Raw genomic sequence first — 20,470 nt, 5'->3', positions numbered from 1 at the left:
AAATCATGTGTTTCCGAATATATAAGTTGATGCTGTATCTGCTTTTTTGGTCACTGAACAAAGTTTGATATTGGGTGAAGTGATTCCGTTGAGATTGTTTGAGGATGGTCGCTACTTTCTTATTCTATTAGTCGGGCGGAGGTGGGAGGGGGAATGGGCTCTCCCGGGTTCAGTCGGGCACTGGAGGCGCGGCTGAGGAGAGGAGCAGGTGCTTACGCGCCCACCCCCTCCGGCTTGTCTGTCTGTCCAGCCCCCGCCTGCGAGGAAGCCCCACCTCCCGGCTCCCGGCTCTCAGCAGCCGGCTACCTTCTCTTCTCTTCTCCTCTAAGCTCCGTGCCGGAGCTTCCTGCGTGACAACAAAAGTACTCGACCGATGGATGTATCCGCGTTCTCTCCGCCGATGACGGCAGGAAGTTACTAATTTAATAAGTCTGGAATTCGTCCTTTCTCGCTGTTTGCGGTGAGTCTAAACCTAATGGTGTTGGGAAGCTTTTTTAAGAGGGGAGGGCGAGTTGTTTGTGTTGAGCGAGTACACGACGAGGGGTTGTGAGGGAACCCCGGAGGAGATCGAGCAAACGGCGGCTATCTTTTCGCCGCATTCAGTCGTTGTTCAGGCAGAGAAGAAGCGCGGAAGGGGAAGCAAAAGCTAAGGTACAGCAGTCGCGTTGGACGCGTTCAGCTCTCGTTCTACTAATGTATCGTTCAGGCTTCCAGACAATTGTCTTTTGAAAGCAGATAAGTCTTAAGGGTTGACCCCCTCCCTCCAAGCACACCCATCAACTTCAAGTTTCCTCAGCGCTGTTGCGATTATTATGCAAAATACAACCCCGACCCTGTATATGTATAAAAGTATACCGTCGCTTTTCCTCAACACTCGCTAATGCCAAGGCTCGTTGAAACCTCGTATTGTCTTGCGTGTGTTGACGCATGCTGTGGGGCCATTTGGTGCCCTCGAGTGAAGGATGTGACCCTGTTTGTTGACGTATGTTTTGTATGTGCACGTCTGTGTGCGCGTGGCAGGTGGACAGTGTTGAATCACTTCCCACGCACGCGCCTTCACTTCACTTGAGGCACTGGCACGCTCAACAGCTGCTTCTCGAGGCGCGCACATGCCTCTCATTGCTCTGACACATACACACGCACCCCCCCCCCACCCCCATGTGCAGTTGGCCAATGAAGAATGCACGAAGGATATACTGTTGCTACGTTTGTAGTGGCTTTAAGTGTGTGCCATTGTGCAATGTTTTTAAACCATGAGATTATATACAGTGGTACCTCTACTTACGAAATTAATTGGTTCTGAAAGAAATTTCGGAACTATAACATTTTGTAAGTAGTTTTCCATGTAAATGCCCTAATCCGTTCCAAGCTCCCAAAATTCAGACATAAGTGTTTTATAAAGCATAAAAATGCATCAAAATATGTAACAAATACATGTTACAATTAGATTTAGCCCAAGGTTTTAAAACAGGTCGTCTTGATGACCCCATCGAGGAGAACTGTTTTAAAACCTTGGGCAAGATCAAGATGGCGGAGATGACAGGTCCCTTAAATTTTCCGTGACTGCATGAAAGTGTGGTGTGTTTTTATTTATTTTTTGGTTTGTGTTATGATCTAAACATTTGACACCTCTGCTGTGACATCATAAAACAATACTGACTCAGTCAGTGGATGCTGTAGCTTTTAGTCAGTCGTTGAACTAAGTTTGATCTTTTTATTTTCAAGAAACAAGAAGTGCCTTTTTGTAATCATGGTTGAGGTTTGTCGCTAATTTCTTTAAAGATCAGTTGGCCACTGAAACAAGCACATATGCTGCTGTTGCTTCAAGTGCAGTGACTCTCTCTCTCTCTCTCTCTCTCTCTCTCTCTCTCTCTCTCTCTCTCTCTCTCTCTCAAGAGAGAGAAGGAAGGAGGCACAGTGATCTGCTGGTTAGCCCATCAGCCTCACACTGCAGAGGTGCAAGGTTTGATTTCTCCAGCCTTCCTGTGTGGGGTTTGCACATTCTCCCGGTGCCTGCGTGGGTTTTCTCTGGGTACTCCAGTTTCCTTCCCACATTCCATAAACATGCATGGCAGGTTGATAGGGCGCTCCAAATTGTCCCTAGGTATGATTGTGATCGTTGAAACCACGTATGTGTGCCCTACGACTGGCTGGCATCCAGTTCAGGGTGTGCCCTGCCTACTACCCGAAGACAGCTGAGATAGGCTGATGAAAATGGTGAAAACTGTAAACTTTGGCACAAAAAGCCAGTAGGGGAGGTAATTTATTTGGAGGATATGCCCGGAAATGCCGCTCATGACACTGACACCAATTGATATGCATTTTGTCTGGTTCCAATAGCTATTAAGTGCATTTGAACGCACTGATTGACGGTAGCAATAATAATGGGCTTTACTGACTTGTAAAGGATTTGTGCTCCCCCTTGTAACAGACAACTAGGATGTCTGATAGTTGAACGCACAATGCGACTGTAAGATGATGTATGAAAAGCTATCTCAGAGTTGAAGCACTTCCCGCTCGTGACGTGCCGTTTTAAAGTCGTTGAGTACTTTCCCGCAGTAATCGTGCCTTTAACCGGGTCGGCATGTTTTCAGGGGCCTTTTGTGCAGTTTGTGGCCTTGCACTAGCCTGCTGTGTGGTGAGCGTCTGGGGTTTAGACGGCAGCTGTGTTCAGGAGTGTTGGTGACAGTTTGTCTGTGGTGACAGCACCTGGCGCTGTTTAGAGAGTGATTAGCACAGTCCCAAGCAGCTCCCTGTACTGTTTACACAAGGAGCCATGGTGTTAAAGGTGACTGACCCACTTTGCATTTCCTTATCAACAGCATTCATTGATTGCTTTGAATAGCATTGACTGTAGAGCCACAGAGGAATTTTGCATGGGTTTGCATAGTTCCTCAATAGAGAGGATGGTACTGTACAGTATGCATTTTACTGGAAGAGGCTTAAATTTGACTAGCATTACAGAACAATGTCCTGAGATGGTATGCAGATGGCGGTGCATGCAAACCACTCTCTTTGTGTCAGGGCAGGGTTACGATGTGGTCTGCCTGCGTGATGGTGAAGAAACCGCTGTAGGATGTTCAGGAAATGAGGGTTTTGCTTGGCCAGCGCCCACAGCTTTTTTTCCTCTCATGTCACCACTTCTTTTGGCCTCTCTCTAGATGTATTCCTTTGGATATGTCTGGGATTTTGTGACATTTTGGACGCTCGTTGGGTTTTACCCTTTTGCATTTGAGATTAGGAGTGTTAAAGTTAAAAAAACAAAACAAAACAACAAATTCCACCATATGCCGACCAGTTAGGATCGTTGAACAACCAAGTCACAAAGCAATCGGTCGTAGTAGGAGACAGACAGGACAGCAAGATCTACTCCATTCCTAGGCCCCGTGAGCTTTTGCGTGAATTGCGTGCGCAACTTCCGTTATGAACCGGAACCGGCGTTTTATTCGTGTGGTAACTGTTTGCACGAGTCCGCTTTTTACTGACAGTTACAGACTTGAACAACAAGGGGGTACGCTTGTTGTCGCAGTTTATAAGAGAAGACATTTCAATCCGGGCAGCCGGGGGCCCAGTGGTTAGCGCATCAACCTCACAGTGAGTGCAGAGGTACCGGGTTCAGTTCCACCTTTGGCCTCCTTGTGTGGAGTTTGCATGTTCTCCCCGGGCCTGTGTGGGTTTTCTCCGGATACTCCGGTTTCCTCCCACATTCCAAAAACATGCATGGCAGGTTATTGGAACACTCAAAATTGTCCCTTGGCGTAATTATGAGCGTGGATGTTTGTTCCTCTGTGTGTGCCCTGAGATTGACTGGCAGCCGGTTCAGGGTGTCCCCCGCCTACTGCCCGAAGACGGCTGGGATAGGCTCCGGCACCCCCCCGCGACCCTTGTGAGGATAATGGATGGATGGATGGACATTTCAATCCCACTTCCTACTAATGTAACGGGGGAGGAATATGTAAAAAAAAAGTGGTCAGCGACAGCACAGTGAGGCAATGCGCATTCGCAGAAGCTCTGAGCTGGATCAGTACCTACACAGTCATAATGTTGGTCGCGTTTTGTTAAGAGATGGCACACAGTCCTATTTACCTTAAAACAGACGTAGCTTCCTGCCAAATCGTTCATCTTATATTAACCCCACGACTTCCCACTACATGGTGCTCCAAAAAAACAAAAGAATACCTGGTACATAAAATCAGCAACAATATGAATTAATGAAGATTGAGATGAAAATATTTAATCATGAAACCATTTTTTTATGCCTCTGCTGAAATTATTAATTATTATTACTGACCAGCAGCAGTCCAAAATACATGCCACATATGAACTGTTCAGCGAAAAGTAAAACTACAATTTGTTACCTGACTAATACGATGCTCACCTGTTTTCTGAAGCTCAACCGTAATTGGTTGTTACCTAAGCACTGAGCAACTCTGATGTCGTTTTCAGTGGACAGCAAGTGGCAACATCATCGCCCCCGTGATGGACAAAAACAGATGGACTAGTGGAGGCACAAATAATACTCGAAAGAAATTTGGGGGGTTGACTTCATCTTTAAGTGTGGGTTAGGAGATTTTTGTTCTGGGTTAGATTTTTGTTCTGTTTAGCCACATTGGATAAGAGGTTTCATGAGCCAGCGTCAACCCTGGATAGGCACACCCAAATAGCACACCAGGAAGTTAATTACAACATGAAAGCAGACATTTTATGTTTTGTTTTGTTTTTTTAATTGAAGCCGTGCTAATTTGTGTTCCTTGTTTCCCTGGTGAAGTTCTGTATCGTTGCGTGTTTACCGGCCGCCAAGTGCTCCCTCTACGGTCCTCCGTCACAGTGATGTGTCCTTGTGTCACCCCACCGAACAAAGCTCACTCAATCTTATGTGGGTAGGGTGTGGCTGATACATGCTCGCAACGCAGCGTAGTTTTAATTTGCTTGCCACTTTACACACACACTGTATTGCTATGAATTGTTTGACAACTAATGAAATGTATTCCAAAGTCAATTTTTAAATATTTTTTTAACCCCACCCCTCCCAAGTATTCCCATAAAGTAGCATGTGTCTTTCTTATATACAGTCGAATTCTTGAAATGTTTTTGGTTTTTTTCAGTTGGACATAATTTTACTTGAGTAGTAATAGAGCTCATTTCCTCGCCACTTCAAACGGTCTCAAAACCAGTTAGACTCACTGTCACCAAATCACATTAAGAGAACAGATGCATACCGCACATTTGTATGGAATAATTGTCGTTTGCTTGAGTGACTCTGGTTCCATTCACGCCACCAGACCTTTAGATACTTGTAGATATTGCATTTTCGTTTGTGTTAGCCGCATTCGCTGCTGGCGTTGTCGCCGACGCTGATAAGCAGCGGCTAAACAAACAGGGCAGGCAACATGAGCACACTAGATAAGGGAATGATACACACTCAGCACTGACCATGCTTGACTACTTGCCCACGCCTCTTTCTCATTCACCATTATTGATGTGAGTGCGCTCAATACGTAATGCATGTACCACTTGTGTGTATATATGTGTGTATGTGTCTGCCTTTTTTTTTAATTTCTGTCTGTGTTACCCAACATTGCACTACAGGCTATTCTTTAAAAAAAAAAAAGGCCTTTTCTACTGCTATGACACCATCATCACTCCTTCCCCTTCTGTGTCTGCCACTATCGCTCTTCAACATGGTTTGTGTTTGCCTCTTGAAACACGCACCTACACCCCTCCCCCTTGTGACATCAGCGCAATCAGCTGATTGTCATATTGTGTGTTTTGCTCAACTCCTGCACAGAGCTTACTGTGTTGTCCGCGTTGCCTTACTTGTGTTATCTGGCTGCTGTTTGCACAGGTAGAGCTGCTCTTTTACTTACCAGCATCTCTCTTCATATTTAAGCTGAAGACTGGCGATAATGTGGCCCTTCATTCCATTTCTCAATGATTCTATCATGTGTCGCAATTCATATATGCATGAAGGTCAAGCTACACTCTAAAAGCCAGTAGGTGGTTCTATGGATCTAAATAAATGCGTTTTCTGTGGAAGATTTGCTGTGCTTTTATCACAATCTGGGCATCGCGGTGCACATTGAAATCTGTGCTCTTACACTAAACATGTATTTCATGAATTACTGGCAAGCGGAATTTCTTTACTTTCACTTGAAGGCCTTTATTTGTGCAAATGCATTTTAAAACAATAAAATTTACTGCATTTCACATAATTATTCATGTCGTATTATATTATTATAAGTTGCCAGCACCATTTTACAAACAGGAAAGAATAAATCAATGAAAATGTATTGGTCATTTGGTAATGATAACTTCCATGGTGGTGTCATATGTTATTGGAAAATTACAACCAGCTTGTGGCAGCCACCTTTTTCTTTTTTTTATTTTAATTTTTTTTTTTTTGGGCAAAGTATCAGTATTAAAAAGGTGGTGGCATCTTTCATTTTAAGTTTCATTATCACTTACAGTTAAAACCATTGTAAACTCATGACATTCACATTCCTGTGACTGTCTCACAGTTACAGTTCATTGCTGCCTTTGTGGGTTGTTTTTTTTTTAACCAGAAAACTTCCACACATCTGCCTTCAAGTTTGATGGCGCTGATTTCAGTGAATTTGTTTTTATATGATACTCTCGCATTGTGACGAGATCTCACGTGACTTGAGAAGTCACATAAATTTATGGGAAAAGACCAGTTAAAAGGACCAATTTATGGTTTTATGAATTGATATTAGGCGCAAAAAAAGGTGCAAAAAAAGGAAAATTCATTCTATATAGCTTTTTTTAACCCACTTTTTATAGTACTTCATGTTTAAAACTGGGTTGCGCAAACAAGGTTTAATCTCAGATTAGCTCTAATCATAGATTAGTAAAACCAAGTTTAAAATAAGTTAATGCTATTTTAAAATTAAGCAGAACTCTGTTTCAACATGTAAAATGAATCTCAGTTTAACCGGATTTAAACGGAGTTCAACACGATTAATCGGGATGATTGTGGATATTGAAATTAAAATGAATAATCACTTATGCAGTTAAATGTATATCTTAGACAGACAGAAACTCGCAAACAATTCTTTCTTGTCGCCATCAAATTTTGAGAGCCGTGATGGGTGAGCCCTTTCGACGCATGCGCACATTCGCTAAGTGAGATTATGGGGTTACATTGCTCGCTCGTAAAAACGTTAGCCTAACGTTTCTTTTTAACTTGATCAGCTGTATTGGAATGACTCATCAGAGAAGCTTCAACTTTTCCTCTTTTGACAGTAACTTGCGGACCGAATTAATTGAACAAATAGAAGACAAGCAAACAGACAACAGCACGGTGAAAACGTAAGATACTGTTTGGCAGCAACTGCTTGACAGTTATAACAGATCAACCAGAGTGAAACAAAAGAGACGTTGCTCAATTAAAGCTTGCTGGAAAAACTCAAAAACACAAACCGCAGTTAGAGCATCGGTACACCTGCATTTCTTTCACTGCCATGTATGACAGTTGATCCTGTCTTCCTGTTCAGCTACAACCTGTCTCTCACCCAAAATTCCTCTTCATTATAAAATTCAAGAGAATTGAGCCTGTCTATCAGTTGTCTTTGAAAAACATCATTATTTTTGCATTGTACACCTAAAAAAAATCCATCAATCAATTTTCAGTGTAAAATGACTTCCCATCACAGTTTAAACTGGAGTTTAAAGTTCTGGTGCAACAGAATTAAATTTAAACTTGGTTTAAGAGTACAAATTAAACTGAGCTTTGAAGAGAGGTTGAAAATTTAATCGGTTTAATTTTAAACTAAGGTTTAAAGGTTGGTGCAGCAGAATTTAAATGTAAACCATGTTTTGATCTAGTTTTAAAATTGTTTGGTGCAATCGGGCAAAAGAGTGTCAAAGGTGCTTTTACCATGACATGCTCAATGACATTGCTGCTGTACTTGATTACCTCTGTTTGTGCTTTTTGAGTTCACGTGCTTAATATCTGTCACGTCTCGCCACACTGCCACCTTGCCCTGTCTCATGGTAGCAGGTGTTTAAGAGACAAGGTCAGCAGGGCCCGATGGCGGTGTAGACGTTGAGGCGCGGAGCGGCGAGTCACGAGTGGACTCCCGAGCTCCTCTCGCCCGAACAGCTGGGCTGATGCTGAAGCTGGCCCCCTCATTAGGAGAGCAGCGAGGGGGCTGCGTCCCCCTCAGCAGAAGCTGCTGAGAGAGCGCAGCCACACAGACAGCAGCTTGACTCCTGGGGCATGGACCATGTGAGCCAGAGAAGACAGAAGGCTCTAATGTGCGCCTGGTCCTGGCTGCGTGTATTTGTGTGTGCATACTCTATGTGCGCTTGCACCCTAAGCACCGTTGTCAAGCGTAACCAGACTGTGCTGTCACGCGCCCACGCTGGTGTCTCCGAGAACACAGCCACACACTCCTCAGATGACACGCGCGCACACAAACACACACACACACACACACACACACACACACACACACACACACACACACACACACACACACACACACACAGCAACCTCGACCACAGCCAGCATGTAATTAACAGACAGAGGAAATGGTGCTGTTGGGGTGGCTGAGTCGGATGCAGGGAGGAGGAGAGAAAATCATCTGAGCTCGTGCTTCCCCTCAAGACACAGCCTCTCTGTGGATGTGTGTTTCTCCGGATAAAGGGAGAGGAAGGCGACGAGAGGGAAGCGGTGCCGACTGGTCTTTTGAAATTGGTGCTTTTGTTGCAAGCCACTGCCGTGCAGGTTGAGGTGGCGGTGCTGGTGTGCAGTGTGACTAGAAGAGCGAAAGAGAAGTAGGAGGTGAGGGATGAATAATGAGAACACATACACTCGCGCACACTTAAAGCTTCCTGTGTATTGCTTTTGTGCTGGACATGTGTGTATCTGTATGCGTGTGTGTGTGTGTGTGTGTGTGTGTGTGTTTGTGTGTGTGTGTGTGTGTGTGTGTGTTTACTTAAGACAGTGAGAAAGTGAGGTCAAAGTGAGATGTACTGTGTTCTCCGCTGTTGCTGCATAATGGAGGCCCGCTGTATAATGACAGCCCTCACACAGGCAATGCTTGTTGGCTCCCTTCCTGTTTCTTTGCTCCTCCCTTCCTCGTTTCTCACCCTGTCGATTTGTCTTCCTTCTTGCGCTTCAGCTCGGTACCCAAAACGCTACTGTTGCAGCATTTCCTTGATATGATTTCTTGGCCTTTGCCATGAGGCAAATGAGGTGGCGTGCACGCACTCTGACATGCACTTGCAGGGGTGTGCGTGTTTGAAAACGCACAAGCAGACACATCCGTTTTTTTAACGCTCAAGGGTAGATTGCCCTGACATCACATCTTTGAAGTCAAACAAACCTGGAACCACCAGAGCAGGTTTATCCTGCTGCGCTGTGAGTGAGTGAGTGAGTGAGTGAGTGAGTGAGTGAGTGAGTGAGTGAGTGAGTCTGTATACATGCATCATCGGTCCAAAAGTATTTGGGCATGACAGAGTTAGGTATTTGTTGTCTTTAGTTTAGTTTAGTTTTCTTTTCATCAATTCCTTTTGCAAGATGAAGTGTTGGTAAAGAGGAAAGTCTCAATACATTGTGTGCATGGGCTCCTGAGAAATTATAAATTTTTCTTTCACTGTTCAAATTATTTTGACTATTAAAACTGTTGGTACTCCACAATGGCAACAGTTCCTAAAATGTATTGATTTTCCTCTTAAATTTAATCCAAAGGTTTACACTTTAGCCACATTTCACATTTGTTGATGGTTTTATTTCAAATCCAGTGTGGTGTGTAGAAATTATACAGTCTGTCATTGTCCAAATACCTCTTGCGCTTACTGCAACTGTAGTTTTATACCCTTTAAGTGAAATCTGTAATTCAGAGGAAAGTAGTCCCTTTGAAACTTGCTCCTGCTAGCTTAGGTTGTCCACATCACTTGTATTTCTCCATGGCTTTTATAGTAAGAATGCTCCGACATGCCCGCCGCCCCCCTTGGATGGCCTTGTCAGCACAGCTAACAAGGCTGTCAGCCACAGCGGATGACATGTTCTCATCACACTAACTCCAAAATCCCTCCCGTATGAGAGGCTGAGCTACTTAACGCTGGCTAATTTCACCATGATAGGAAGTTGAACCAGCCCTCAAATGGAAGTCCCCACACAGACTCTGTTGGTCCCGTTTTGCAACGGTTATCAGATTCTGTCATGTGGGCATTTTTTTTTTAATACTTGATGTCAAAAAGTTCACGCTGATCACAAAAAACAGGATATTAATAAAAGTCCGCTGTGCGTCATTAGTATTCCACCCATGTCGTTAAAGCTCATCTACAAACAAAGAAGAGTTGACAAATTTTTTGTATGAACCGTAGTTGCTAGTAGTCAAACCCTTCAAGCAGGTTTCTGGAAGAACCAGTACAGTGCACGGAGTGTATTTGCTCTGCTAGTACAGTGGGAAAAGTCAACAAACAGTAAGATTGTTGAATGTACGAGAGTTCGGTTTAGCTAACTTCTTCGTCAAATGTGGCATGTCAGTGAATTGCAGCCACGTGTGTGGCCAGCATGAGGAGGATGTTCAAATTAAAATGTGGCAAGCTTATTAAATAAGCATCTGCTCTCCCTCGAAGCCAGCAATGCTTCTGCAGTTGTCATTGGTGATCCACTTCGAGCCTCGCTTTGTTCAACCTGATGTAGACGAGCTGGTAGATGGATCAGTCCCATGGGCTACCACTGCTAGTTTTAACAAGCTGATAGGCAAATCCCTTCCTGGTTAAAGATTAACCACTCGCCAAAGCTGCCACTGCATTATCTCCCCACTGGCCAGGCACACAGGAGCCAAGAGGATTTATTTTGTGAGTATGTCCATGTGAGTGACTGAGTTACTGAGTGAGAGAGTGAGAGAGAGAGAGACAGAGAGAGATCCAAATTCAAACCACTAAAAGGTGGAACTGGGTGTTTATTTGGCGATGGGGGTGAGTGATCAGGTTTTCTCTGTGGGGTGTTCATTCTGTGCGTTTACTGTGTGCCATTTATCCGTCAATCTGTTCAGAGCCCGTGTGTGTACGTTTGCGGTTTGTTGTAATCGGCATTCCGTTTTCCAGACCTTTTGTTTTATTTTCCCTGGGGGCGAAACAGCACGAGGAAGCTCCGTGTGTATAACAGATTCCTTTTAACAACCGGGTTGTTAGTGCAACTGTTGAACTATGGTGCCTTTGCCAAAACATATTGTGCATTCGCATCTCCTAAGAGTTTCATGCAAAACGGTGTTATCAGTAAATCAGTTTCTCCCCTCCTCTCTCGCATGTGATTGGATTTAAAAGACAAGGTTGGGACCTGTGCCATTTAACCAACTAACTGGGAGATGACGCCATCTACTGGATATTTCTCGAGCCGCCAATCGCCTTGTAAAATTGACCTGGAGGCTGGCTCACTGAGTGTCATAATCCTCTTTAGTACAAATGCCTTTTCTCACACACTGTTGTCTTGCTAAACAAATCTCATGTTCGATCTTTCTTTTCCCTTTACATCCTTTTGTACAGAAAACCTCCAGTGTTCGCGTTCTTGCAGCGCACTCAAAAACTACTCCTGATATTGGAGGAGAAACTGTGAAATGTCCCAAATTTCTTAAGCTAGATCATGAAGCACAAATCAGTCAAATTCATGAAGTAGTGTGTCACACTGAAATTGTTTGACTTTCATGATGCCGTTGTGACAGGTTGCACCTAATTTACCTGACACAATCTGGGTCAGATCTCTGATGGTGGTTGCCTCATGATAAGGGTGAGCTGAGGTGTGTGATGATGGGAGGGATAGTGCACCAGCATGTCCTGGAGAACAGAACAGTGCTTTGTCACAGGGTGGCCTTTGGCTCTTTGCTCACGACCGTGTCGCTGTCCCCCCAAGGTAATCCCTTTCCGCTGTCGTCTCTCTGGTCTGCCTGCTCCCTCGCTCTTCCGAGAAAAGAGAAGTGGCAGCTGGAAGCCACTAAAAAATATGACCCGTTCACACCCCTGCAGTGAGAGCAGGACAGACAGAGCGGAAGCCGTGTTTTTACTTATCCAATACACTCCGCTGCTCTCACCCTGATAGCCCCTGGTCGAACATAAATATGCCATCCTCAGTTTGGTGTGGGCAAGTTCCTTTTTTTTGTGTGTGTGTTTCCGTTGTTGTTGCCAATGACAAAATAGCGATGGCAAACCAAGTATGCCTATAAAGTAAATTGAGCTTAGCTCATTGTGGGCAATGTTCCCAACACCATGGTTCCTTGATGCTCGAGGGCTTGTCACAGGCCACAACATGTCTTTCCATCTCAAGGAGGGAAGGGGAATTTACCAAACCTTTGTGTTTCCAATTGCGTCAATCCACGCACACACGCATTTAGCTCATGCACACACGCCAAAGGGGTCAGGCGTGGCGAACGGCTGAGCATGTCTCCCCCTCCCCCAGCTCGCCTTGGCAAGCCATGCATGCCTGTGTCTGTTATCTACAAATGGTTAAGGAATTATAGGTTGAGAGGGGTGGAGGAGGGAGAGTGTGAAGGAGGAAGGTTTGTGTGTGTGTTCGGGGGGTGAGGTCATGTGACATCGCAGCAGCTGCTAGGCTAAGAATTTCTGTTTTCCCACTCAGAGGGAGAGAGCAAGAACACGGAGGGGAGAGATAGGCAGCGCGTGTGGTGTGTTGCTTTGTTAGATAAGCTCCAAACGGTCTTTGTGAGAGGCAGCGCCAGAGACAGCAACGCAGGCGGGGAGGGAGAGCGGGCGAACAGGCAGGCGAGAGGAGATAGATAGACGTGAGGGAGCAAGAGACACGAGCAGGAAGATGGTGTGCGTCGTCTCAGCGGCCGCCGGTGCGCGCTGGTGTGGGCTGAATGTGAAGATGCAGACATGGGGGATCCAGGAGCTTCCACTCTTTTGTGCAGTAAGAAGCTACAACCTCACAGTCTGCTTGTCTGTTTGTTGGGGGGGAAGGGGGGGGTGATGAGTGGAGGTGACAGGAACCGCGGCCAGACCTCCGGATGTGTGGCTCTGTGTTTGTTTGTCAAGCTTTATGCTCATCTGTCTCCTTTCACCATGTGGCTTGATGTGTGCGGTCCCCACACAGCCTTCTGTCTTGATTGCGTCGATTTCTGTACGTTTCTTAAATGGTCAGTCAGGCTTTCGTTTACACTTTTAGCTGACTTCTCCTGCCTTTATGGAATTTCTCTGCCAGACAGGGGCTTCACTAAGTAGTATTACAGGACCGGGCAATCTGTGTGTTTGCTCGTTTGCCCCGATCCCAATGGTGCAGTGTGTATTGTTCAGCCAGTAGTCATTCTTGACTCCATTATTAATTGTGCATCGGGTTCACACGGAGTGCACTAGGTGACTGGGGGGTTACAGCCAGGACTATCTGTGAGCTCTTGGGAATGTTGGTTTCTCTCTCTCTCTCTCTCTCTCTCTCTCGCTCTCTCTCGCTCTCTCTCGCTCTCTGTCTCTCGTTCTCTCTCATATATGAATCCACTGCTGCGTGTGTGTCAGTGTGTATGTGTCAGACACATGCAGGGTGCTGTGCTGCTTGGCTCCGGAGGGGACACAATCTATTTATAGCCCCCTCAGCCTCAAGAGTAAACTCGGATATAAATCCCATTTATACAATTGAGTTATTGACATTTGTTTTCCATGTCAGCGGGTCATTTTTTTGTGCTACTTTCAGTACACTGTTATGAAATATAGACTATCCTCTGAACTACCCTTCTTGTGTGTGTGTGTGTGTGTGTGTGTGTTTTGCCGGAGCATGTAAGGCTATCACACGCCCTTCTGGCATTTAGGGATTCCACTGACTGAGGGGCTGTCAACGCGGTGTCACCTTTCAACACACACATACAAGCACTCACAGGAAGGGAAGGAACCACCTCCCACCCCTTCTTCCCTTCCAACTGTCTTGCATGGGAAATCAACCTTTTATGCTTTGCTCCTGGAGGAAGTCCCATAAACACGTGAACTGTGATAACATGCACGGTTAACACGCAAGGTAACGCAATCGCTTTGATTGTGTCGGAGCATACGCTGTTCCAACATTGTGTATTGTCTCACCTTTGACCTCAAGCAGACACACAGCCAGACTTTTAGTTCTTGGCTGTGGAAGGTCGACCTGCCCTCGTAACCTCCCACCCCTGACCCCAAGCCATACAATGAATGGCCCACTGCCCCTTACGCCACCAATCCCCATCCGCTCCAGCTGTCACCGAAACTCAGCACCGCACTGTCACCGCAAGAGAACAGCTTTATGTGTTGTTCTTTTTTTTCCCCATCCATTTTGTCTGGCTCATTTACATAGCCGGCGTTCAATATGCATTCATTTCACTAATGTAAGAACATGTGAATGAGTAAACTTCACTCATCATCTTAACATAAACTTTTTTGAAAATTCTCGAAATTATCTATCTATTAAAATTGCTCCATCCCTTTTGTTTGTTTGCAGGTATGAGCCATGAGCCAAAGTCACCATCCTTAGGAATGATCTCCACGGCAACCCGTACAACGGCGACGGTCAGCCCTCTCACCCCGTCGCCTCTTAACGGCTCCATCGTAGCCAATGGAAGCCCAGCTGCCCAGTCGGCTCATTCTGGATTCGCTGCAGCCCTCCGAAAACTGGCAAAACAGGCAGAAGAGCCACGAGGTAAAGTTGTGAGGCCAGCATCAAGCCAGAGGCTCTTTCACAACTTTCTGCTTGCTGTATTTGTGTATGAGAGCCTTTCGTGGGCCATTTGTGCAGCTGAGAGCAATATTGGTGTTGGTAGGCAAGGCGCTGACTTACTTTGTAATTGACGACCCTTCAGAAACTGGGATGAAGAGGCGCTACTCAGTAGCGGCTACTGTCACTCACCTACTTAATGCACTCTCACTGTGTCCAAATACGTTTGTGTCTGCAACATTGTGGCCGATTCCTTTATTTTTGCTGTAGTCTGATAACACTACGAGACGAGAGAACAGAAATTTACATCTGAATCAGATTCCAATCAATTTATGAAATTGCATAAACAAAACACCTAATCCTCAAAGGGAAAGTATTCAAATAGATGAATTTAAAGTCAATTGCACACCCTTTCCCTGCAAAAACTCCATCGAGCCTGTGACCTACACGTTTGCATTCTTCTTGTATAATTTTCCTCGCTTCCACCGCAGTCTCTTTCAATGGCTTTTGTTCGAGGAATGAATACTCTGTAATGTTCGAGTCTGGGGAATTGACAGTTTAAAACCGTCTACGTGCCTGTGATGCACTCCTTGTTGTTTTTGCAATGTGTTTTGGGTCATGACCACACTGAACACTGGAGGATCTCCCAATCAGTTTGGTTGACATCTGGGTTTAAATTGGCGTGTAAAATGTAATAAAACTTAATTTTGCTGCTGCCATCATGTTGTTCATCAGTGAAGGTGAATGAACCCATCCTATAAAAAGCCATGCGAGTCCAAACTATGACATGACCTCTGATGAGTATTACAGATGAGCTTATAAATTGTTTGCATCATCTAGTGTCGCATTTGAACTTGACTCTTTCCCTCTGAACATTGTTGCTGAAGTAACTAACAGTTTTCTAACGGTCTTTCTTCAAAATGCATCATCAACAGCAGTTATCTAACCATTAAACGTCTGTTGCTTATTTTACTGAAGGTTTATTTCTTCTACAGGACATTTAAAATGGTTCAATTGGCTCTGGCCGATGTTTGCGCAATGGCGCTGATTGAAAATGAAAACAAATAAATCCTAAAAATTCTCCAAAAAATGATGATTAACTTTAAATACACGAAAAAAAACTCTGACCACTAGTGTTGAAATATATACTGTATTCAAAATTGATCCGTTATATATATATATATAATTTTTTTTTTTCAGAAATCTATACAGTCCACATTTGGCTCTGTTAATTTTTCAAAATATTGACCCATCTAAAGTGTTGCAAATTGCTTGCTGTCTTGCGATGTTAAAGGCTCAACAAATCTTGCCATTTTTTGTGTTTACTGAAATGTGACGACTTCGAGGATTCTGGCCAATGCCAGTAATAAACAGTTTGTAATGGAAGAAGCGAAACTTACAGAAACTCACTCAGTCAGTGGCTCATAATATCCAAGGTTGAGAGCAACTAGGGACATTCGGCTTGGTTCTTGACAGTGATGCGAGGCTTTGGTCTTCAACAAAAGTAAGAAAGATATTTATTAACTTATAATAATTGTAAAGGCATTATCAGGACATGGAGGTGTATACTGAGTTCCATATCAAGTCTAAGTCATCATCAAATGTGGAAATTAACATGCTCGGACATTGGATAGTGACAGTATCAATCAATGTTGGTGTGGTGAAACTGTACCATGGTAAATTACAATTATGAAACAGCACATTGCAATATCAATATTTTGTCTCAACCTTATTCCTAACCTCCACCCATTAGAACTTACTTTGCCCTGTGACCACTTGGTGACTTTCGTGCTTCCCATCTGGAGTTTATCGAGGCCTGTATATTAATATAAAAGTGTGTGTGTGTGTGTGTGTGTGTGTGTGTGTGTGTGTGTGTGTGTGTGCGTGTGCGTGTGTGTGTGCGTGTGTGTGTGCGCTCGCGCTCATATCTACCTTTTGTAGAGACCCAGCTCGTCCAGTTGTTCACCCGTGTTCTGGCTCTTAAATCAGCACCATGGCTGTCCCCAGACACGTTGCTCCCCTGCAACTGATTTATTAAGTGCAGATAGAGAGAGGACTCGACTCTCATCACCTCCCTCGTGATCCTTCTCCCCTTCATCTCATTTTACGCCCTCAACCTTGTATGCGCGCTCTGTTGTTTTCTACTTCTATCTCTCTCCAAAAGAAACATTTCCTTTCAGGAGCCATTCTTGCCACCTATTTTTTTATTTTTTTATTTTTTGTCTGGGGCTCGCTTTTTTTATTCTTATCACTCTGTCTTGCTTTTTAATATTTTTCCCATCCCCCTGCAAGATGAGAGTATGCGAACGCCAAGTCAAAGGGTTCTATTCTTTGTCTTTATTGAAGAAAAGGTCACCAGATAATTGCTGATAAATCCCAAGCCCCGTTTTTATTAAAATCACAAAAAAAGCCAGTTTGCTATTTTTGTGGCCTGCTGACTGTGCTGTCTGTCTAGTCAAGGATGTGATGTATATGCGAGTCAGCCGTCGGGGCATTAGGGGCAACCCCACTTGTGTTCCGAGCCAAGACCCTGGGGTGGGGAGAGCCGTGTCAGCCCTAGAACTCCAGCCACATCATTTCTTGGCCTTTATTCATAGGTAACACACCCCAACAGCCCCACGCATGCAAGTAGATGTCTTTGCAACCTTGTAAGCAAGCTGCAGCCTGCCATCTTTCATGAGCCGCCTTGACTCAATCTCTCACACCGTGATTAGATGAGTTGTGCAGCATACTGTGTTCGGGATAGCATGACTCACCGTCCTATGGCCTGGAGGAATTAGCTTGGTTTTAGTGCTGCTACCACCACCACCGGCAGCTACCGAACTCTTTTAAGTCCCTGAGCACTGTCGCTGTTTATATGCACACGTGCAAACCCAGACACACGTTTTTTCACTTGGCTGCGGCAAGTGTAATGAATAGTTCCGTGGAATGAGTGCTGTGCTGAAGAGGGGAGGTGATGGATAATGAGCTTCAGAGTGGCACAAAACACACACACACACACACACACACACACACACACACACACACACACACACACACACACACACAAAGCCCTGATAACATGCCTCAAAAAGCCCATCCCGCTGATAAGTGATTAATTAGGCAGATCTGGGTTTAATCCTCGCAGTTGTTTCCTCTCACGCGCTTCGAGACACATCATCAGAATTTCATCACTGGCTTCACACCAACTGTTGTACCCCGCTTGCAAATACAGTGACTACAGAGAGGGAGAGAACAAAGGTGCACGAGATAGTGAAGTACATTGGCAAGACAATAAAGATTTGAAAGTAATGAGCAGATTTCTGCAAACGTGAAGATTTTGGACATGTCTGGAAAGACGTGTGCTTGTGCGCATGTGTCCTGAGGCTCTCTGTTTCTCGGACCGTGTTGGGACAGTGAGGCAGAGTGTCTGTGACCTCTCCATCTGGAACCTGCCTGGAGCTTGTGCTGCCTGGCTGTGCGGCGCATGCATCTTCAAGGCAAAAGCCTCAGGGCAGCGACTGGCACTGACACACTCACAAACAAGCCCATTTGACACCACACCACCACCCACCGTTCTCCATATAACATAACTGGATTTCTTGTGGGACACTCGTCAGTTGCTGCATTTAAGCGCAGTGTACAGTCAACGGGAGAAAGTATATCCCCTTTTCGTCTCTGTTTTCTTTTGCCATCCTTTCCCTCTTTGGCGTGGCATGCATCACCATGCCCGATGGAACCTGTTTTTTGTTATTTGTTTGTTTTTCAAGAGGGCGGTGAGGTCAATAGATGAAGGAACAAACTTCAGCCTATGACAACAGCTTGGCCTGTTGTCAGTCGTAAATCTGTGCGCGAATGTGTGGCTTCGCTTGAGCGGTCAAGTGCAGAGGCAGCCTCGGAGAGGGGAGACTTGTAATAGGGGACCCAATCCAGAAAGGAGCTCCACATAAATCAAACAGATTCGCTCTCAATGCTCACGTTGTCGCATCACTTTGGTGGCCTCTCTAGCTTGGTTCCTCTTTTTTTGAAACAATATCATTTTTGCATGTAGATCGAAAGTATTGAGGAGAGTGTCTTGATCCAAATCGATAAACATCTTCACAATAAACGACATATAAAACTAAATAATGTACCTATTGCTTGCTGGAGTCGTGCCATAGACAAGGTCTGCTTAACTTTGCGTCACTGATGTGTTGTTCTTCAGACCTCAAACTAATTAACAACACCTCTAGTGGTTGCAGCGAAGTAGTGAACTCCATTTTTGCCATAACCACTTTCAGACGTGATTGCTCAATGATTGATTTTTTATGTCCATCTTTATCTGGCCCTCGTCTTAAATTATATTTTGTTGAAATAGCTATGATGTTGTATGTACTAGCTTCACATTTGAGAACGGCACTGGTGAATCATCAATAGTTTTGTGTTAATATTTTTGTTGTCATCTCGCTGTCTTTTTCCCCACTCACCTGTTTGTCTCGCTGCTTTTCCTGTTCACTTAATTATTTAGGCTGCTCTGCCTCTTCTCCACTCTTTTCTGCTTTTAACACAGGAAAGGAGGAGATGAGAGGTGGGCTTTGAGGAGAGACGGGCGGGTGAAATAAATGGTGTGGAGGTCTGTTGCTTAGCAGTACAGTCTCTCTGCGATCACCGCTCCCTTCCTTTCTTCTCTGCTTCTTCTCTCGTTCAAGCTTCATTTGTTCTCCCATACTTACGTAGGATAGTGTGTGCGTGCGCACGTGCGTATGCGTGCGTGTGTGTGGTCAGTGAATAGGCCGTGACACAAGAGCTGTATTAAGCGTACCTCCGTTCCCCAGGCTGAGTGGGCAACTATTGATTGGCCAAGTCTTGCAAGGGAAAGTAATGGCTCGCTGAGGTGAGAGGGGAGGATTAAGCTACTAATTGCCTTTATGTAGACAAGATATGCTCCCCATCACCCCCGCCCTCAACAATACTCACACTATTTTCCTTTCTGTTCCACCTCTTGCCTCACCTCACACCTCTTTTGCACACTCACTTTATTTTTTTTTAACCCCGAGTCGCCACCTATCTCATTTTTCATTTTCATGTCTCACCTCACCACTCTTGCTACCATAGATTTTCAGTTTTCTAGAGCGTAGTCTTACTGCCATTATTGATTCCTTCCATTATTCAGTGGTATGAGTCAGAATGAGATGTTTAAAATCAGTCAATGTCCTGACCGCGCCCACAATGGGAAGATGTTGTCTGTTCAGTTACCACGGTAACCGTCGCTAGGAAGAGTTGGTGATATGGAAGAGACCTGTGGTTTTTGTTCTGATGGTGTGAAGGGTGGGGAGGAAGTAGACTTGAAACTCAAAAAGAGCCTGCGGTTTCAACTGCTTCCTTTTGTGCGGCTGCGTGCGAGATTGTAGACGCTCCAACTACCTGCTTGCCAAAGATGCTCTTTTGTCTCCTCTTCTTCCTCCCAAAGTGTGTGCCTCAGTGAGATGGTTGTGACCCAGTTTGACTGCGTAATGTTGCGTTTTTGATGAGTGTGGGAGACTCGCTGGACAAGATTATGGAAGAAAGGAAAAGGGTATTGGGCACTCTTTTAAGAAATCATAGTCATCGGCCTCCAGGCTGATACAGTAAATATGTGTGCTCTTGAAACTGAAACTGCTGTGATGTGTGAATGTGAGCATATCATTTGGGAGTATTGTGACTACAAAGAGAGAAAGTGAGAAGTGAGGAAAGCGAGGCACGCGACCAGACTGTGACCCTTTGCTATAGGCAGTCACAGGAGGGTTTTGTTAATGTGATGCAAGCCTCAGCAGAGAAGCTCCTTGGGCCAGCTTCTCGCCACCTGCTGTGTGTGTGTGT

The 20,470-nt window shown here is 44.9% G+C and overlaps 1 protein-coding gene across 1 annotated transcript in view; it reads left to right on the top strand.

The window, feature by feature from the left end:
- Window positions 1-20,470, top strand: part of gse1b (Gse1 coiled-coil protein b) — a 170,645-nt gene that overhangs the window by 128,067 nt on the left and 22,108 nt on the right. Inside the window, exon 3 of the mRNA XM_019895812.1 lies at window positions 14,441-14,638. Coding sequence (XP_019751371.1) covers window positions 14,441-14,638 — 198 coding nt within the window. The remainder of the gene's footprint in view (window positions 1-14,440; window positions 14,639-20,470) is intronic.

Source organism: Hippocampus comes, unplaced genomic scaffold (assembly GCF_001891065.2).
Source record: "Hippocampus comes isolate QL1 unplaced genomic scaffold, H_comes_QL1_v1.1 scaffold80, whole genome shotgun sequence".
Lineage (NCBI taxonomy): Eukaryota > Metazoa > Chordata > Actinopteri > Syngnathiformes > Syngnathidae > Hippocampus > Hippocampus comes.
This window is presented reverse-complemented; position numbering and strand designations above follow the sequence as displayed.